We start from the raw sequence: 21,190 nt of genomic DNA, 5'->3' as shown, positions 1-21,190 counted from the left end.
GGAACAGGAGCAAGATTCCACAGGAGGCTAAGGAGGAGGCTAAAGATGTTTAATTCTATCATTCACTCTGGGGTTGGGGGAAAGAGCCCCTCACTACTATCGTCAGGCTGTCTCAGTAGTGCGTGAGGGCCCCCAGTGAGCACCTGACAGACAACAGAGTGGAATCTGTCACTCCGGGAACCGGAGCCAGCCCCCCCTCAACTGGGAGCCAACGTTCTTCTCCCTGTCCCCAACCCCAACCACAGGAAGCCTTATGGAACGCTGTTAAAAACCCATCAGAAAGTTCATTTAGAGAATCGCTAATTTTGATAGGAATTTGGGAAACAGAGTAGCTCCATGGATGTCCCATGCCAGCCAGAACCCAGGCGGCTCACATTTCACAGACAGGCATTATCTTGGCACGCGTTGTCAGGAATGCCACTCGGCAGCCACACCTGCGAACAAGGTCTCCCATCCCTCTGGGGAGGGGGCCCACCTGATTTGCTATCTGTCCGGGGGTCCATGATGACAAACTCGGGCCGCAGCTTGCTGATGCGCCGCCCCTTGAGGATGGGCACGAGCCCGCCCAGGTACTCCAGGTAGAGCGTGTAGCATGGGCCGCCCACCTCCGGGTCATCCTCCGTGCGCTTCATGGTGCAGTGCAGACGCTCGTTGCCTGCTGACGGATAGCTGACAAAATCCCGCATGTTGTTGGGGTCTGGAATTGGGGGCTAGAGGCAGGACACAGGGAGAAATGAGTGTGGATGTCACGGATCACTCTGAAAGAGCACCGGCTGGTAGGGTTACCTGCATGGTGTAGCACAGTGATTCACAACTCTCGGTGCAGTCACAATCTCCTGGGAGCTTTTAAAAGATACCTAAGTATGATCTCACCTCAGACCATGAAACTGGAATCTCTGGGGCAGCGGGTAAGCCAGGGCAGGTATAGTTTCTAAAGATTCTCCAGGTGATTTTACTGTGCAGCCAGGGTTGAAAATCACTGGTGCAGAACCAAGATTATAAAGCAACTTAACGAAAATCACAACAGATTCTAAAACTCTGATGTTTTAAGGAAAAGTAACCTTGAGCAAGTCAACTGATACTTAGAAGCAGAGACAGAACACAGAAGAGCCTCAGATGCGGAGGGCTGGAGGGCACAAAGGAGCCCACGCTTGAGCGTATCCCACACCACACTACCAATGAAAACACTAGTTTTCGAGTTGCAATTAGAATAAAGGACAGCTGACAGTGAGTGAAGGGCAGGGGTAAGGAAAGCAGGCCCTAGGGTTGGACAGGGTTCAACCTTGACCCCTCCTGTAACTAGCTTTAGAGCAAGTTACTCAACGCCTAATAACAGGTTTCCTGCTTTCCTTAAGTACGAATAATGGCAGAATCTGCCAGGAAGTCAGGATTTAACAAGACAGACTGATCATGAGGATGACACAGCAGCGAGCCTGGAATACTGCCTCTGCCACGAGAAAGCTAATGCCCACAGCACAAGGTGCATCCCTCGTGGACACAAACGCTGCCGGAGCAGATGACCATGTGGGAGGCCGCGCTGGAACCTCTAGCATCCAGACACTCGTGCTACCTTCTGGGCTTCTGCTCTGGGGGTCCCGTCTGTATTCCCTGTCTCTGCCCTCCCCACAGTGAGCCATTCGGGAGCAGGCAGCCTGCATGGGTGAGGCAGGAGGAGAGGGAAGGGCGGAAAGGCTTTACCTTGATGGTGGGGATGAAGGCAGTGGAGAGGTAGGAGCAAAGGCGGGGGGGCAGCGTCAGCTTGCTGACGTCCTTGTCTTCTCGCAGGGCGCTGGCAATGGCCTGCTGGCAGAGCAGCTGCAGGTTGGACACCCGGTGCTCCACGCGGACCACGTACAGGGCAGGTCCTGAGGCCATCAGCAGCCGCGAGTCCCGGTGTCCCCAGCAGATGGAGATGATAGGGCGCTGCCAGGAAGTGAAACGAGACTTTGCTTTTGAGCTAAGCAAGGGAAGACCAAGTGCGCGTGCACCATGTAAATTAACTGACCTACAGTTTCTGAGAATATGGTTTTAAAAAGCACAAAAGAGGATGTCAAATACTGCATATAGAAATTCTGTATTTTCACTGAAAAGTAGTTAAGAGAGCCCCAGGCCGGAACACACCACCAGAACAGTTTCACAAAGTTCCTTACATGTATTACCTCATTTTATTTGGGGCCATAAAGCCTAACTTAGCTTGGAACAATGATATTTCTACCAGGAGATGCAATCAGCTTGGGGTATAGTAACCGGTATTCAGTACTGAAGCTGCAGTCTACCTGGATCCCCTAGGAACTGGGTAGTTTCTTGGCTTGGGGAGGCAGTGAGGGGGGGAGACCAGATGGCCCTTCCCTCCACTCTTTCCAAGGAGCATTTTAGAGTCAAATCCACACTAGATTTGGGGTCACCAGTTATGTGACCTGAGGACTATTATCTAACCCCTGGACATCTCCTACTTTCTCATGAGTAAAATGGGAGCTGTGATGATTAAAGGAGATGAAAAATGCCTAAGTGCTCTGGGACCTATCACGGGTTGTAACTTGTAGATACTAAGTCACTAGTATTTTCATCCATCCTTGAGCTGATGGAGCATAGAAAGAAAGCAGAAAGCTGTCTGGAAAGGGAGAGAGGAGGGGACACAGTTCCTGGGGGGCCACTCTAGGGGTCTGTGACCACCATGTGCTTTGAAAAGGTAGGCTGGAATCCAAATAGGCAAGTTAGGAACTAGCTGTCCTGAAAAAAATCCAAAGCCCAGGGGTGCCATTTACGTAAGATCAGCCGAAGAAAAAGCAAGAGGTGGAGGTTTTGATGCGGATGCAGCGGGAGAATTTGCTCCTTCCAATGCAAACAGACGGAATTCTAATTTAATGAGGTTTTGAGGGGTTTCAAAGATCAGAAGTGGAGACACTACATCTTTTATATGAATGGCAGACAGGAACAGAATTTTCCCAACACTTTCATGAAAAGCATCAAGATAAAAGGAACACATGAAGACACTTGCTTAAAATAGTCTCCAGGGTCAGTTAATCCTGGTTTTAACTTCAAAACAAAATGCTAAGGCTGAAGACAACTCATCTTTAATTTCCATCACAGTGAGGCTGGGTGGGCTCACAGCCTCTGCCCCCTGGAGGAAGACCATGGAGCCTGGGACTCAAGCTTGAGGCATCCTGAGAGCTTCCATAATGGGCCTCCTTATAAGTGGATCCCACGCACACAGCAGACCCCATAGCAGGCCTGTTAATTTAGAGCAAGGCACTGTTGCTGATGAAGACGGGACAGGCAACAAATAAAAACTCGACAACAAAATTTTGGTTATCACCAACCCCCCTAAGTGCAGGTTAAGAACGAAATTCGGTCAGTACCAAAATCATGCTTAATCTTAAAATATATGGCCTACCCACCAACCCTGAGCCTCGTAGGATAACACCTGCAACCTAGAGCTCACATAACAGTTTTTCATCAGCACAATCTGACTGGTTTGAACTCGGTGCAGAAATACCAGACTTATTTTGTCCAATGTCCCTGCTTTTGAGCCAACCTGTCTGGCCCGCCAGTTACAGGGCAAGATGTACCGGCTGTCCCCTCTCCTAGTTCTGCTTTTCACAGTAACCATCTCTGTGTAACAGTTGATTACATAGTTTGGGAGGGTCTCATATACAATTATCATTATGATAAGTACGTATCTCTGATATCTTTGTACAAAGGAACTTAAACCACTTACACAAACTTGCAAACTGGAAAAAAACCCACTTATAAGTATAATCACTGCCTGTCATAACAAAAATAACAAGTCTTAAAAACTTCCTACCCACCAACAGCACATTAGGTTACCTTAATAAGCACACATATTATCTCATTTAATCCTCTAACTTCTACCACAGGTATCATTATTCCCACTTAAATCCAAGACACTAAGTAACTGGGTCACAGTTTGTGCACAGGACAGCAACAACTGTCACCAGTCACTTCCCCGTAATCCCAAAGCCTGTGCTGATCTTACCACAAGGTGCTGCCTCTTTTAAGTGGCAATATATTGATTCAACCACCTAAAGAATATGCAATGTCCCACTAAAAAAATTTAATTATCTATCAATCACAATTAAGGTAATGAACCTAAATTCTCCCCTGTTTTCTCCTTAAGCCATTTGGTCAAGACTAACATACTCGGAAAAAAAGTGAATACCATGTCTGTAGAAAAGGTAACAAATAACGGGAAACACACTGAATAAACAGCTAACGGGCAATGACTGGAACAATTCGTTACGGCAGAAAGGAATCCACAGTGGGCAAGTGAGCCACGCAGCACTGCTAGGTGAGCAGGACGCAGCAGCAGGAGGGCATGGAGGCAGGGAAGGACCCCGTTGCTCCGCGGTGTGCACTGCATAAGTGAGGAGAACTTGCAGTCCTCAACAAGGGGCAGGGAGTCTTGAAAGGACTGAGATGTAGGACCCAGGAAAAAAGGGCTGAAATTATTCTGCCTGGAGAAGTGATCTCAGGGTCTCAAAGGAGTAAGTGTTACCTGGAGCAAGGTTTCCAGGAAATCCCCTCTAAGAGCAGGACAAGCACACCAACAGGAATTCACGGTCTAGTGGCCTGGAGTGCAGCATTCATGCGCTGACCCAAGTCAGTGATAGTTTATTTCCACAGAGAGGGGGAGACCTGCTCATGTAATTTATTTTTATAGGATGTAATCCATGTAAGATGATAAAGCAGCAAAATAAATACTGGTACTTTTGCCCTAATAACTTTTAAGGCCATATTAGAAAAATAAGGAAGAATCTACAAACAGTGAGAGCTGACCTTCTTGTCTGAAGACTCTGAGTTATCACTGATGTCGGGAACTTGACATTGTAACTACCACTGAGACAGAGGTGGTAGGGCCACAACCTTTAAGGACCTTTTAAGTTCTGGGTATCCTACAAAGTCCTTTTATGTGGGATTTAACACATAGTATGGTGGCTATACATAGCAATACTGTACTATATACACAGAAGTTGCTAAGAAAGTAAATCCTAAGTATTTCACCACAAAAAGAAATGGTAATTATGTGGTGTGGTGGCAGTGTTAGCTGACCCTGTAGCGGTAGAAAGTCCTGCAGTATAAAAGTGTATCATATCCACACATAGTACACTCTAAACACACATAGTGTTCATGTCAACTGTATCTCAATAAAGTTGGATGTAAATAAATAAGAAAATGAACACAGAATATTTTTGTACCTTTTTTATAGTTTTCTGAAATGGCATCTTACTTATTACAGGTCTCACTTCCTGTGCTGCTGGCGAGAGCTCTGGCCTGCAAGGCCCTTGCTACTCATGTACTGTTGCTTCAGAAAGGACAAGAGTCAAAGTGGGGGCAGGTGCACATGCTTGCAGACAGGGGGTGCATCTCGGTTTAGCTGTAGCCATTTCCACTACTCCGCCACTCCGTCCCCTAGGACCTATGGCACTGGAGCCACCCCCAAAGGCCACCACAAGTGCTGTTTTCCCGGCAACTTCCTGCCCACCAGGGTTAGTCTGGCACAAGAGACACTGCCAAATATTTAGTGCTAAAAAACCTGGGCACAGACAGGAGCACAGGCAAACACGACTCGCACAGATTAATGTTTGTGTTTGAACAGCTGCCAACTGGTAGGGAAAAATTCAGTTGTAAATCTGTGGACTTAGTATCTTTTTCAAATCACGCAAAGTGACTACATTTAGAACTGATGGCTAGAACTGTGAAGATGGTAACAATCAAATCTTATTTTGTGTGGGGAAGTTCACATAATTTGCATGCCAAAGGGCAAGCAAATGAGCTACATGTCTGGGAGCATCCGTGGTGGACACCCAGTGCTTGGGTGAGTTCCTCCAGCAGTGAGAGGTGTTCTCAGCAGGAGAGGTGGCCCCTCCCTCGGAGGGGCAGAGGACTGGTTAAGCACAGCCCAGCCATCCTCTCGACTGCTGCCCTCTTATGTGTGATGCTGAGCCGCCGAACAGGAATGCAGGGCCATTCACTCACTTTACTTCCCCTGCTGCAGCATTACGGAACGTGCTAGTCAACAGCCAGTTTCAACCCCTATTGGCCTCTGAAAACACACAAAATATGTCCTAACCTGCCACCACATGGCACACACCAGGCCTCTGCCCAGCCATGTCCTCACCGACTGAGCTATCAACCACCACTCAGTAAATACTGTGACATGTATACAAGAGGACGGACACATTCTAGGTGCATGGGGTGGCCCCTGAATAACACATCCTCTGCCCTGACAGAGCAGACATTCGGGCGGGACTAGCTGACAATATCTGGCACTGAAAGGCCATGAACAAAAAACAGGGAGGGAAGGGCTGCTGGAGGTGCTGGAGAGGGAGCAAGGAGGCTGCTGCAGGCTGAGGGGCCTGAGAAGGCTTCTCCAAGGAGGTTGTTGCAGCAGTGGCCCGACTAAGATAAGGGAGTTCCTTTTATTCTTTTCATCAGAATTGAAAGTGTCCTCACTATACCACTACTTAGCACACAGCCGTGGCATAGAGTCCTCTAAAAATTTAAGAGGACTAAAAAGGGTGTTCTTTCCCTATATTAAAGATAAGTTGTTCAAGCAGGAGTAAAGTTAACAGGCAACAAAATGGCCAAAACCAGTCACCCTGGTGCAAGAAAGGGAAAATGAGGACATCTGAGCCCACGGTTTGTGGCTCTGGGGCTCTGGGTGAGGCCTGACCACATGGCCCTAAAGGCATCAGTCCCTGCGGAAGCTTTCCACAACCACTGCAGCCCTTTCTCTCTGGGCTGCACCCCCCACCCCAAAGAAGGTGGGGATCTGTCTTAGAGGAAATCTCCGTCTTAGAGGAGAGACTCTTCGAATGTTTCACAGTCCCTGGTAGAAGGGGATGTTTAATGTTTGTGCAAACATGTCCGAAGAAGGAGAGCCTTCTAGAAGGGTTCACTTTTAAATAGACCAAGTTGGTGATTGGTCATCATCAAATAGTGCTGGCCAGAAGCACAGTTTTGGATATTAAGTTACAATGACCAGGCCATCAACTCAGTTTCAGTAATAAGAGAGGGCTCAGGATTCAGTCACCCAAATCTCAGTTTTAAAATACACTGTTCTTGTATTTCAAAAGCAGACAACCCCAAGGACTTTCTCAGCTATTTACAGCAAACAATGGGAAAAGCATACCTTCAGCAGCTTTGTGAGAGCACAGAGTTCATTCTCAGTGAAAGGGGGCAAATGTATTTTTGCTAAAGGAGTCCCCTTCAGGAGCACAGAAGTCTGTGGCCCTAAGTGCAATCTCTGATTTGATTTTTCACTTTCCATACTTCCTTTCTTCTTCCTTTTCTTTTCATTTTTTACCCAAATATTTTATATCAATAAGTGACCCTTATGGAATATAAGATGACTTCTCCAACTTACCTGTAATGAGAAACAAAAAAAAAAGTTCATAAAGCTAAAGCAAAACAAAAAAAAAATCCAGCCCCAATTACTAAAGCCTGTAAACTTCAGTCAGTGACACTACTCTAAAAATTTGTTGTCAGATTATCAAATATGCAATTATAGATAGATGGTCACAGATAAATGCTGATGAGATAAATTACAACTGCTAATAATTTTAAATTATACTGGGTAGGAAGGAAAGGAAAATAAATTATAGTATATTTCCTTATAAAAGCTTCAGCCCCTGGCATTGCTGTTATTTGAGTAAATCAGAAGAATCAATTTTAAGCTGAGGGTGCTGCCAGTCTGTGCCGGGCAGCAGCTCTGAACACAATAACCTACATTCTCATTAACGTGGAGATAAATTATCCAATCTAAACTGCATTTAGTTCTTTTTATAAACAATCCAATAAATTGCCTAACTTCCTTCCTGCTATAAAAATGTCCCTGTCTTTAGACAACTTAAATAGCACAGCACAGATTAGATGAGTCAGAATCATTTCAGACAGGAGTTAAGTTGGTGCTACATGTAAATAATATTGTACTTGATTTTTAATAGCATCATCATTACTTAACTTTACATTTGAGGCAATTTTTTTAAATGACTGGAACAGAATCTCAAATAAAAAAGAATCACTCAACAATTTATTAAAATGCTGAGACACTGTACAGATATGTTTCTGCAAAGGAAAATCAGCCAAGCTCCTCTCTTATCCCTGAGCCCCAAATAGTAAATTCAGGACCTATGATAGTTTCATGTGATAGTTGATGAGAATGTTTGCAATGATTAAGGCTGTTGAGAAGAGGTGTTGCAATCACTGGGCAGATTTACAAAAGATGTGATTGTGTTGGCATTAAGAGGACAGATTTCCCTGAGCAGAGATGGCAGGGAAGGATATTCCCTGTAGAGGGAACAGAATGGCGGCAAGAAAGAGGCCCTGAGTCAGACAGAAAAGTGTACAAAGCTGAGTGAGTTTCAGCACTTCAGGTCACAAATATCCTAATGACTATAAAAGCCTTATTAACTCATAAAAGAGCTGAAAATCTCCATGTTCTGCTTGTCTTCAAGGTAGGCTAGGAATAGAAAGCTAGCCTGAGATTTGATTAAGAACATATCCTACTAGTTCAAACAATACCGAAAGAACTAAAGAAAGCATATGCTGACACCTGTCCATCCATCAATTCACTGAAAAAATATTTACTGAGCACCTACTGTGTTCTAGGCAATATACTGGCAGTGGGGTCACAATTGTAAAAAAGGTCCTCTCTCCTTCAACTCCAAATCCACAGGGACTCCAATATCCAAGTTTATTTTATAACACACTTTGGCCACACACTGATGGCCTCAAATCTATTCCACTTCAGCTTCCCCTGGGTTCACCTCATCCCTTAGAACTATTTCACTTCCAGTACAGGAATCTTAATTTCCTATCCTACCACAACTTCCCATCCGCATTTCTTGTTTTTTGAACATGCTTCATTATAATGACTTTATACTTCCTAGTCCCAGGCCGCAAAGCACCTACCACCAGAATCCATGGCTGCCCATTTCTGCAACATCCTTAATAGTTCCCTAAATTCCTTCTATTTTTAGCTTTTCTGTCACATTAGACCTACCATTCTGCCCCAGGGATTGTAGAAAAGGCCTGGAAAGCATTTACTCTCTCTTTAAAATCATACTACCCAGCTTTGGCTGGGACTTACTGTCAGCCTATTATCTTGAATGGCTCCTGAATCATATGCCTCCTACTAGTGCTGAGTTAGAAGCTCAGTGCCAGCCACAAAGTAGCCCCTCAAAATGTTTGCTGGATGCTTGAACAAATATGCTTATTTGACCACAGAAGATGTAACACTTGACAATAAAAAAACAAATAACCCAATTAAAAAATGGGCAAGGGTCTTCAATAGACATTTCTCCAAAGAAGATAAACAAATCCAGCAAACACATGAAAATATGCTCAATATAACTAATCATCAGGGAAGTACAAATTCAAACCATCATAAGATACCACCCTTACACCCATTAGGATGGTTACTATCAAAAAATCAGAAAATGACAGGTGTTGGCAAGGATGTAGGGAAGCTGCAATTTTGTGCACTGTTAGTAGGAATGTAAAATGGTGTAGGAACTGTAGAAAATAGTATGGCAGTTCCTCAAAAAAATTAGAAATAGAATTACCATATGATCTAGCAATTCTACTTCTAGGTAATTATCGAAAGAATTGAAAACAGCATCTCAAAGAGATATCTGTATGCCCCTCTTCACAGCAGCATTATTACACATAATAGCCAAAAAGTAGAAGGAACCCAATGTCCATAGATGGATGAATGGATAAGCAAAATGTGGTATATGCATACAATGGCATATTACTCAGCCTTAAAAAGGAAGTAAATTGACACATCCTAAGATGTGGATAAACCTTGAGGACGTTACGCTAAGTGAAATTAGCCTGTCACAGAAAGACAAACACTGATTCCACTTACATGAAGTATGTAGAGGAGTCAAATTCAGAGACAGAAAGGTACAGAGTTTCAATTTTGCGAGATGAAAATGTTCTGGAGATTGGTTACACAATAAAGTAATACATTTAACATTACTGAACTATACACTTAAAAACGGTTATGAGTAAATCTTTTGTACATTTTATCACAATTAAAAGATACATTTACATAATTAATGCTTGCATCTAATTACAAATTCCCCCACATCTGGTATACCTGCCTTTCTGATGCACTGGGTCAGGTTAGGACCTACATCCCTAGTTTATTATCACCCCCATCAATCATCAGCTCACACCCAGACCTGTTCCCACCACACTCCACTAAGAACTTTGTCCTCCACCATTACTGATCCAGGTCAGAAGTGAGCTAAAGATTTCTAGGAAAGAAAAACAAATAGAAAGGGGCCCATCTGTGCATAGTTTCTTCAACACCCTTAAGCTTTTTATTTAGTGTACAGCAATAATTTAGTTGAAATGTGAAAGTACATTACTGGCATAGCACACACAAAGTCACAGTGAATAAATGAAGATTCTGTGTTTCTTTTGCCAAGTCTCTCATTTCTACTGCAAGTGATGATAAATGCCAGTTCACTCTGCTTACTCCCTGTTCATTGATTTGGGGAATGGAGTAAACTATTCCAGTTAAAAGGCAAAAACTTCTTCTTCTCTTGTTTCTTCTGGTTTATACCCCATAATTTAATAAAGATCAATTTGAGATTAAAATCTGTCAAAGATAATACAGTGAGTATAAAGAATTCATGAGTGTTTAACGGAGATTGGGGCATACTAACAGTGGCGCCACAGCGAGGGTCTGACACCTGCCCTTACTTGCACAAGTGTGTCCAGTGTGAAGATGTGCTCCCCTCGAACATTGTAGAACTTGACCATGGCACTCTTCAGAAGAGGGCCGTTGGGAAGGTCACCGAGCTGGGTCTGCCGTTCCATACCAGCAACTGCCAGGAGGTCTCCCTGTGTGCACCACTGGGCCACCACCTCTGAAATCACAAAGAAAATGGTCAGCATGAGGACAGGAGCATTCCTGAACTTTTACTCAGGTAGTTTACAAAACAGAACCACTGAGCCAATCCAGTGGCAGCTCTTCCCCTTTCTCCCATGAAGAGAGCAGGTTCCCCATTTCTCTTAAGATAGTAGAGACTCTACTTCAGAACAGGTGTTTGTTATACAGATGGGACTGCAGCTGCTGAAACAACTAAATCAGGCAAAAGCCACATATGAAAGGCTAGCATGTGAAATATCTAACACCAGCACCAGGGTCTCCATAAAGGGCCCCATGGGACTCTGACAGAGCAAGAAGGTAAGAAAACTGTGACTGTACATCCCAAGTGCTTTCTCACTCTGCCCCCGACGCCCACAGATGATGCAAAGCATTTACAAACACTAAAAGGAAAAAAGTAAATCAAGGGCAAAGCGTGAATTTATATTCACTTGATTTTTATGCACCACTGGGCAGATGAAGTTCAGATAAAGGACAGGGCTGCATATGGAGGCCTTGACGTCTATTCAACATTGGGATGCTGTGGGGCTTAGAAAGAAGATAAATATTTTTGTGGGCTGAGAAATTTTCACACAAGAGATGTGATGCCTACCTAGAAACCACTTAGTGCCTATAAGAAATGGTTGCTAAATGGTTTGTCTAATCCCAATATGAGCAACTTACTTATTCTTGCTGGTAATATAAGCTATTAGTACTACTAAGATTTATAGCATAGTTTTCCTCCCTCAAGACCCTAACATGGTATCTGGCTTATACAGAGTTCCCTGGACTCCACAACTCAGGGGCCTGTTTTGCAGAGATGCTAGGTGGATCTAAAAAGGGCTCTGCCAGGACAGGGGCATGGTTCAGACCCAGGTTTAGAATTCAGCAGCTCCTGAGCTCTGTCAGGTCCCATGTAATCATAGCATCCCTCTCTTACTCACATGCACTAGAGATTCTGACATTAATACCACCACAACCTGAGGTCACAAGTATTCCTTAACTTCCCTTGAAGACTGGACAGAGATCCATGGGAGAACATGGCTCTCCTGACCTTCGAACTGAGAGCTTGCTTGTCAAGTTAGCCACGGATAGAAATGAAGAGAAAGAGGTAGCAGAGGGCTACATGAAGTAGTTAGAGACAAACACAAAATGAAAAAAAACTAAAACTGAGATAGTGAAAGCACCAATAAAAGTAGTTTTTTCCCTTTTTCTTATAAAAAGATGTGAATAAGAAACAGGAATAACAAGACAGGAGATGAAAAACAGTTTAAAAGAATCAAGTAAGTATCCTGGAGGATGAGAGTTAAAATGGCTGAGGATTTTGTGCATATACTCAAAAGCGCCTAGGACGTCCACACAGCTCTGTCATGCTTGGGAAATGCCTGGTCTTGACGATGAGACTGAAATGACCTTCTCTGGATGGAGCTTTGGAAACACAAGTCAAAAAGAAGGGCAACTAACACTACACGTGAAGGTAACAAGAAGATGGGGCCCACCCACACTGTCAGGATGGCAACATCGCTGTGATGCTGCAGAAACACAGATGACAGCACTGAGTTCCCAACGCCCTCCTGCCCGACTGTGGTCAGGCGGGTGAGTGAATACTTGCACCATTCCTGTTGTTATTTATTTTAATAAGGTTCTTTGAATTTTCTCAACCTTTAATTTTCCCCAACAGAAAGGTGGGGTATTGCCCCAGCAGGGCTGACCTACAGACACTGTCCATTCAGAGTCTGCTCAAAGACTAACACGGCGAGCCCTGAGCACGCCTGGGGGCTGTGTACCAGAAGGGCGCTATCTGCCGGAGGTAAGAATGAGCCCAAATACATCAGGGATTTCTTCAGTGCAGTCGTAAGGTTATACAGAGACGGCTGTTGCCTACAAAGGTAAGTCATTCTTTAAAAAAGAGTAAGTTCCATATGAATAATGTCATTACTTGTTCTGATGATTACACAACTAATAGCCTTGAAGGACACAGCAACATGTGTGGACCCTTTGATATGTAGCATGACACAGGCCTGATCCATGGGACAGGCACACCAGACATCAGGGAAACAGGTTCTCTCATAAAACCCTGATGCAGTAAATTTAGGAGTGAGACTAATGAAGAAAAGCCTTGGACTCTTCAGTGTCAACCAGGGGTCTGTGAGTGCCCTCCAGAATTAAACCCCTAGGACTGGAGGTAAAAATCCTCATAAATTACTACAGAATGAAAGAAAAATAAAATATTTACTTAATTTCTAGATGTCACTACAATGAAGCAAGGATATGGAAGCCTAGATGGGGTCAGGAGAGAACCAGTTCCATCTCAGAGTTTTTTTGTAAGCTATGCCCGTCTTACTTTAGGAAATAATCTCCAATATCTTTGCCCAATATTCTACTAATAATTTCATTTATTTGAATCTCTAAAAAAATTGTTTTAAAATATAGCCTAGAAAAAGAACTAACGCTTTACTCAGTAAGCCTCTTTCTACTTTTCCTGCAGCTCTCAGGAGAGTCCCTAGCGGTGTGGGGAGCTCTAATACCCAGAATGGGCCCTTTCACCTGAAGCACTAATTTTTCTTGATGATTTTGAGGTGGGTGTGGATTTTTGGTCTCTTACACTGTTTTACACAAAGAAAATCAGAATCACATTATTCTATTTTAGCCAATCTTCTGCATACTTTTTGGTAAAAGCCTGGAGGGTCAAAATTTTACATCTAGTCAAGGTGAGAAAATTTGGTTCTTTTGGTTAACAACTGCCCCCTGTGTGGCATTAGAGCTGGGTCACAAAGAGGCAGCCAAGCATTAGTGGAGAAAGAACAGTGCTCTTACCTGTTGGGAGTCTGAGATTCACAGAGGCCTTGTCCCCTAGATGTACATGCTAATGACTGGTTTAACTAGTCATTAGATACATGTACATGTGTGCGTGTCCAGACAGAGAGAACACAGGATGAAGACACAAATTAAGTAGCAAAGTATGTGATGGTAAAGTTAACAGGTACATTTTTTCCTTTAATAATAGTATTTTTGGTGAACATAGTAAGGACTAAGAAAAAAATCAGCATGTATTCAGTGAGGACAACTGGGTACAATCCTTGCCAGTCCAAAAGGGTACAAATCTCAGCCCAGGCTGCAGGGATAGCTTTGTGGACCAAAACTACTCTGCCTCCAGAGCCCCTTCTGATTCTCTCTGTGTGCACAATGAAATGATAAAAAGAGGAAACGCCGCAAAACAAAGAAACAAAGCCTAAGGATTTGAATTCTTTTAAGATGAATGTGAGGTGAGATGAGAAGTGCCTTTGAAAGCTTGCTTTACTGCAAGAGGCACACTGGCTTGATCAGTGGATTTCTGAACTCAGGACTGAATTATTTTTCCTTGGAGGGTAGCAGAACATGCCACCCCAAAATATGCCACGTTGGTATAAGGATTCTTTTGAGTGGAAGGCAACTGAGAAGCAGCAGACACAAAAAAAGTTCTCTCCTTTCCCCCTTTTACCTAAAGGCAGGATGTAAATTTTTGAAAATGTCTCCCCAGACCCCACCAGAAAGTACAGAAATTAATCCCTGGAGACAACTCTACACCCCATCAACCCTCAGATGGCATCAGAAGAATCTACATCACAAGCCTCACCAATTAGCCCTTTAGTTCCCCAAATGTTTACCTTCCCACAATTTGCTGCACTAGAAACTTAAAGTCCCTTTCCTCTGTCTTGCCATCCCTCTAAAAATGTATTGTTCTTTTGTTAGGATGCTATGTGAGCCCAGGTTCTACCCCGCCTTGAGCTGCTCCTCTGAGTGCTTCTACAAGTAAATGTGATGCACGTAAATAAACCATTTTTGTTTTCCTTTGTCATCTGTTTTTTGTCAGTCTAATTTCCAGGGCCCCAGTTTGAGAATCTAAAATGGGCAGAGAGAAAGCAGATTATCGTCGATGGTAAAAGAGGCTGTGTGCCTCTTTTGACAGCAAGCTGGTTACCTCTTTCCAGTATCTACCAATGCAACCCATAAAGCAGTGGACAAAAAATAAATTTTTCAAAAACCTCTTGCTATTTGTACCATGCATAAGACTGACTCTTCAGAGTATTCTGAACACAAGACATCAAAGGCAAACTGCCTACATGCAGCACCTTCTGGGTGACACCAGTTCACTAAATCTCATTCAACTTCCTGAAATTAGGGAGACTCAGTGCAGAAGCATCTCCTCCTATGAAAGTACAAATGACTGAAAACACTTTTAGATCAGACTTAGGTTTCTAGTCAAGTAATGACAAGAATGCTAAATCTGCCTGTATTTTGAAGATAAAACTCAGAAGTTTTCACACTTAGGGGGGCTACTTTGGGTCACCTCCCCCAGTCAGTTCATCCATGTTCCTAATCCTCTACCGCATATTTGGGGAGAGTGTATGAGAAGTGCTGCTGCAATGCCATCTAGGATGACAGAAAACAAGACAATACATCCAAGGAGTAAGAAAATAAAGCTGCCATGGGTACGCATGATGATGAAAAATTAGAAAAATTCACCCTTTAGAGATACAAGGGGACCGAATGGTAATGATGTTATTTTCAGTTCTGATCACATACTTGGCAGAAAACAAAGTTTAGGCCTCCAGAACTAGAGTTGGGTTGTAATGAAATAAATAAAACTTCACTGAAAAGTTTAAAAATAGGATTCTTGAAGAAAAGGAATAGAGCTTGGATTACTAAATATATATGAGAATTTATGATGGTCATTCCCTACAGTTTAGCTCCACAAAAGACAGAACATTCAGAGAAGAACTTACAGAAAAGCCCAAGGAATTTTTTTTTTAATTAAGATAACATTGATTACAATCTTATGGAGGTTTCACATGAGCAACAGTGTAGAAAAGCCCAAAGAATTTAAGTTCATCATCACCACAAAAAAATATTTAGCTCCTAAGAGGGCCCATTTGTGGTATAAAGCAGGATTTCTACATAGTTCATGTCCCTTAGGAATTTACAGGATAAATAACTCCTTAAAATTATAGCTCTGAAACAGTAAAATGGGACACCCAAAAAAGGGAGTGTAACTTGCTCCTAAAAATACTCTAATAGTTTTAAAATAGAGTTATTGAGTGCTTCAGGATTTGCAGGCAGGTATGATGCATGCCAGCCAATCAAGAGTTAAGTAGTGGACTTGATTCTCTATATCCCGGTGACTCCTGAATAATTCAGACAAGAGGCACATGGCCATAACTCTGGTCCGATGGCCAGTTTTGACTGACAGAAGCAAGACGAACTGAAGGTTCTGGGCTGCCCCCGACCTCCCAGGCAGAGGACCCAAGGCAGATCAGGAAGTTCTACATTGCACCCATCAACCTTACAGAGACAGAGCTGTGTTCCTAAAGAACCCATCAAGGTCACAACGTCAGCAATATTCTCGAACTGCGAAATTCAGAACACTCCGAATGCCTATGGTCACTGCTTTTCTCTTGAGATGACAGCATTCAAAAGGCATCAGCCTTTCAGGAAGGCATTGGTGTGTGACTGCTGGCCTTCATGTCAATGCTCAGACTGGCAATTGTGGACCCTCCACAAATCTGTCAAGGTAACTTCGTTGCATAAGGGCCAGTTCTTTATAAGCCTTAAAATGATAGGGGCTTGTGTGTAAACAGTCTGTGTATTGTCTGCTGCCTCAGGAATGGCAGGGGCTGCCACCTGATACTGCGCAAACACAGTGGCAGTCGGCCCGCGGCCATTAGACTGTGTACCCCAGGGAGGGGCGCTCTTGTTGTGGTGGGGAAAGAGCAGATGAAGAGAAGACTGACTGTCAGGAATTCCTCCTCAAGGTAAGACAAGGTATGGGCTTGTCAGATAAGCAGAGTAGCGAAAGGAAAATAAATTTTATTAACAGACTCCGATAAGCCCAGAAGAGGTCACTACAGTGAACAGGAATCAGTAAGTTTTGGGTGCACGACACACAGCACAGAAGGCAAACATGCACAGGGCTATCTGTGGGCCTTGCTCACACGCAGCCTTTCGTACCTTTCAGCCCTGAGCGGATGATGGTAGGAGACAAGTCATCATAGTTGTTCATTAAGCTGATGTCCCCCGAGGTGAAGCTGACAGTCAGCAGCGGCTTGATGTTCTGCACCGGGATGGGATATGCTGCTGGACCATCTGCAGGGAAAAAAGAGTGCAGTGTGAAAAAGAGGCAATGGACTCGTGGCCCAGGCCCAGGTGCACAGTGCTACCATCTTGTGGAGGACCTGGAAAACTGCCTGACGGTGCAGATCAGACTCCGGACTGGGATGTTACCAAAGAAGCCAGCATTCTACACCACTCAAGGACCACACAAGGCCACCAGGAGGGTGCTTACAGAGAACCATGCATCGGAAGCAGGATGGGCCCAGACAGCCTGGAGGCACTGAGTGGGGCTCCTCGGGCTCTGTTACATGGGGATGAGAATGTGTGTGAAAAATTTGACCTGTATATGATGTGTTTAGTGACTTCTGTATAATGTTTCTAATACCATGTAAATGTGAATTATTTTAGTGTCATATAATGGAAAGAATGGTGGGAAGAGGGATAAAAACATTTTCTTAATCCTGGTCCACTGTAGAGAACAAAGTTGCTTTTGACACTAGATGCTCTTTCATTAAGTATCATAGGAAATGAGCAGCCACATCAGCTACTATCAGTTCTTCAAGCTTTTACCATTAAGCGTCCCCAAATCTGGAGAGAAGGCCAAGGTTGGGTGTGGCTCATAAAGAATTTTGCTCCATCCTCTGTGTATAGCCAGCATAAAGAAAATCCTGCTTTATAAGTTCAAGGATTACTTGGGGATGTTAAGGGAAGGGCCACGAAGGCTCATGTTCTGGATTCTTCCATGTGTCGTTTCAAAAAGGTAAAGCTCATGTTTGGCAGCCATTCACAGCGGGCCAGCCTGATGTCTGCTTGCGCACCTGACTCGGCCCTGCCTATGGAGGACCCCCGGTCATTACTCCCCTTTGCTTCATTTTAAGATGCTGCAGGTACCTACCTACCTTCGTGCTCCAACTCTCTAGGCCACCAGAAAAACCCTGCACCATCTGAAAGGCAGACCCCAGTCATCCTCCAAATTGTGCCAACCCTACTGAGAACAGTAACTTGTTAGAGCAGCAGCCAGGACTAAACTCTATTGTTAGACTTGCTTTATAAACTTGGTCTCTGGATCTTATTTCTTCCAATAATAAATGGGGATAAATAAATCTGCATTCAATTTAATGAAGTTCTGTTGTAAAAATATGCTGGTCCAATGTTTTCCCTGACTATTACTATGAGGCTGGAAAAATGACCAACACTCAAGGCTGGGGTCCTCCTAGGAAAGGGTATGGTTACCTCCCAAATGGATTTATGGGAGCTAGAACACTCTTTTCTCCCAAGACTGACCCACAGATCCTGAGACACTACACTGATCTAACTATTTTTTTCCTGTGTGAATATCATCTTCTACTTAAATAACAAATGAATATGTATATGTCTCTGGAAACATAACATATTGTTATGTCTGGGACAGAGTAGCAGACAAAACAAGAACACTCCAAGTACCAATGGGAGCAGATGCTGATGGGGGAGAAAATTAAAAATCCTTTCCCTGGACCAGGGACCCACACGCCCACAGCCACAGGACAGGGCTCTGAGCACGCGTAGGAACACAGCTGAGGAAAGCAGTCCGGCCTGCATGTGGCACATCTGGGGGGAGTCTTTCCCTTTCACCGTTTAATGGCTTATTTGCCTTTTAAATCAAGAGGCTGGTGCAGGGGGTGGGAAGAGCCCAGGCCAGGGGGCCGGCGCCAAATGCTGCTATTGGAGATGGCTGCCTCAGCTCACATCAAAGGCGTCTTGGCAGGGTGGGGTCTCTTTCACATTGGAAAAACACACTGCAAGGGGTGAAGGGGACTGGAAGCTGAAATCACCCCCACCGAGGCTGACACAATTTTCCATTACCGGTCCAAATGTTAAAAAGCTCTGATGTCAGCTCATCTAATCCAGCATCACTGAGAGACTGAGGTGGGGAGGCAGGTTCTTCTGAACTGGGAAAGGGAAGGGCTTCTGCCTGAGATAGGAAGGCGGGGATGGGGATATCAGCCCAAGGACTGGCCTTCATCACAGGCAGAATTGATTTTCTCACACAGCGGAAGCTATGGGCTGCTGAGGTGCGGTAACAATGCAGGTAAGCCCCCCAACACCCCAGGGACATGGAAAGGGTCGTAGGTCTCATTTTATATTAGGAAAACCTAAGCCAATGGAGCTTTGCCAATCTGACCTGTACGCTGAGAAAAGGGATAGCGGAGAGAAGACAGTCAATCCCAGGGCAGAGATCAGGCAGGTCCTGCCCTGCGTCTCCGCTGAGTCGGGGCACTGCACAGTGCGGGCCCTCCACAGTGCGGGCCCTCTGCTGGGCACAGGTTCATCCCCTCAGGCTGCAGGGCCGTGCAAGGTGGGCTACCTTGGGGCGGGGAGTAGTCATCCGAGTCGGTGTCGCTCTCGCTGCTGTCCTCCACCAGGAAGGCGGGGTAGTTCCAGGACATGCTGAGGATGCCATCAGACTCGTGCAGGAGGACGTGGGCCAGCATCCGGCCATGGCAGTCCATGACGATCACCTGCCCGTCAGCTGTGCCAAACAGCACCTGTAACCAAAGGCAGGATTCCTGATGGCAGGGAAGAGAGGGCGGCCGTTTCCCCACCCTCTCCACAGTTACGTACTAAGGGGACACACACAGCATGAAATCGTAGAAACTGAGCTGGTTATTACTGAGAGAATTTGAGTCCTTGAACACTGAAATGGGACTGACAGCATAATAAATATATTTCTTATGGTGCATGGGCATTTTCAAATGATATCTGGCAAAATCACTTTCACCCGGTGTGGGCTGTTTTGTTTGCTAGCTTTGATTTTTTGGTTGGAGAAGGAGGATTAAGAAGAGGATAATATTCATTAATTTTTCTTCAAAAAAGGAAACAGTAGAGGTTTGTTGTTAAGAATTTCTCAAATTAAGAATTTCAGGTGTATGTTTGATGAAAGGGTGAATACATTTGGTTATGTAAGCACGTTATCTAACCACACTTGGAAAAGAAGATGCTCCTGAAATAATAGTCTGTGCAACATTTCACTTCACTGAGAATAGTAATGGCACACATGTAGTGTAATTAAGGAGTTGATGTTATAATGTATGAATGGCCCTGGCACATTCACTGGGTGCTTACTTTGTGCTGAGCAAGATACCAACAGCACCTAACAGAGCTTTGGGTAGAGTGGACACTGAATAAGCATTACTAATTGATTAATAATTAGTGAGTATTAATTGTTAAATGAATGAATTAAAGTCAGTGACAATCAAAAGATAATTTTAGGACACAAATCCTGATGATTAAGATAGATTAATTTCAAGGAAAGATGTATTTCATTTAAGTACTAATAAGCTCACAGAATTTACAGAGTTGTTTTAGAATAAATCCATTATCCATCAAATAATCCTTTAAACATGACCTACATTTTAATGACTGAAAACTAAATACAAGGTTCAAATAGTTTTCCCTAGGCATAGTGAGGAATTTATTACTGCCTGCCACTTAAAGGAAAAGCAGACAAAACTACTAGAAAGACAGAGAAAATCCTTTTGGAAAAGTTGACATTTTGGCTGCCAACAGAGAAAATAAGCTTCCATGGGCATGTTCACAAAGACCTCCTGTGACGTGGGCTCGGGGACTGAGACAGTGGAGCAGGGATGCCCTGGAAGGCACAGACACTCAGTATGCTGGGCGCACAGCATTCAGGGATGTGACTGTGGAACATGACTTCTGGTAACCTTATGTACAATTTATACACATTTCGAAACAATTTGTGTGGGAACCCTGCCATCAGGCCACTGTCGTGGATGGCGTCCCCAGGAGGTGGGCTTTTGTCCTCCCCTTCACAATCCCACACATTTCTTCAAGCTGTTTTGAAGAGCATCTGTGTACCTTGGTTCCAGGTGAAGGGGTTATTTTATGCCTTTATGGCTTTTGCTTCTAATAAATATAGATCATTAGCGTGCGGCAAGACTGCTCTTCCTCCCACGTCCCTAGGATCAGTACGTATCGGCCCTTACCAGGCCCTCTGCTGCTGTGGGTCTTCACACCACCTACCATCTCCTGCCGGTGCGCCAGCGCTATTCTCCCCCCTCACTGTGAGATGATCCGATTTCTGTGACTCCCATGCCAGACTGCAGCTTTTGAGGACATGGGCCAAGTCTGTTCTGCTCACTACTGTCTCCCCAGGGCTGTCACAGAGAGTGACACATGGCAGTATTTGTGAAGGGA

General features: G+C 44.3%; 1 protein-coding gene across 4 annotated transcripts in view; it reads right to left on the bottom strand.

Annotated features, from left to right (window-relative positions):
* TULP4 (TUB like protein 4) overlaps window positions 1-21,190 on the bottom strand; it is a 230,710-nt gene that overhangs the window by 25,040 nt on the left and 184,480 nt on the right. For all 4 annotated transcript variants that reach the window (XM_037023564.2, XM_037023567.2, XM_073219820.1 and 1 more), the window contains 5 exons: window positions 19,338-19,518; window positions 16,892-17,026; window positions 10,738-10,904; window positions 1,699-1,923; window positions 476-710 (listed from right to left, as the gene is read on the bottom strand). In XM_037023564.2, the coding sequence (XP_036879459.2) occupies window positions 476-710; window positions 1,699-1,923; window positions 10,738-10,904; window positions 16,892-17,026; window positions 19,338-19,518 (943 nt within the window). The remainder of the gene's footprint in view (window positions 1-475; window positions 711-1,698; window positions 1,924-10,737; window positions 10,905-16,891; window positions 17,027-19,337; window positions 19,519-21,190) is intronic.

This window comes from Manis javanica, chromosome 13 (assembly GCF_040802235.1).
Source record: "Manis javanica isolate MJ-LG chromosome 13, MJ_LKY, whole genome shotgun sequence".
In the NCBI taxonomy this organism is placed as follows: domain Eukaryota; kingdom Metazoa; phylum Chordata; class Mammalia; order Pholidota; family Manidae; genus Manis; species Manis javanica.
This window is presented reverse-complemented; position numbering and strand designations above follow the sequence as displayed.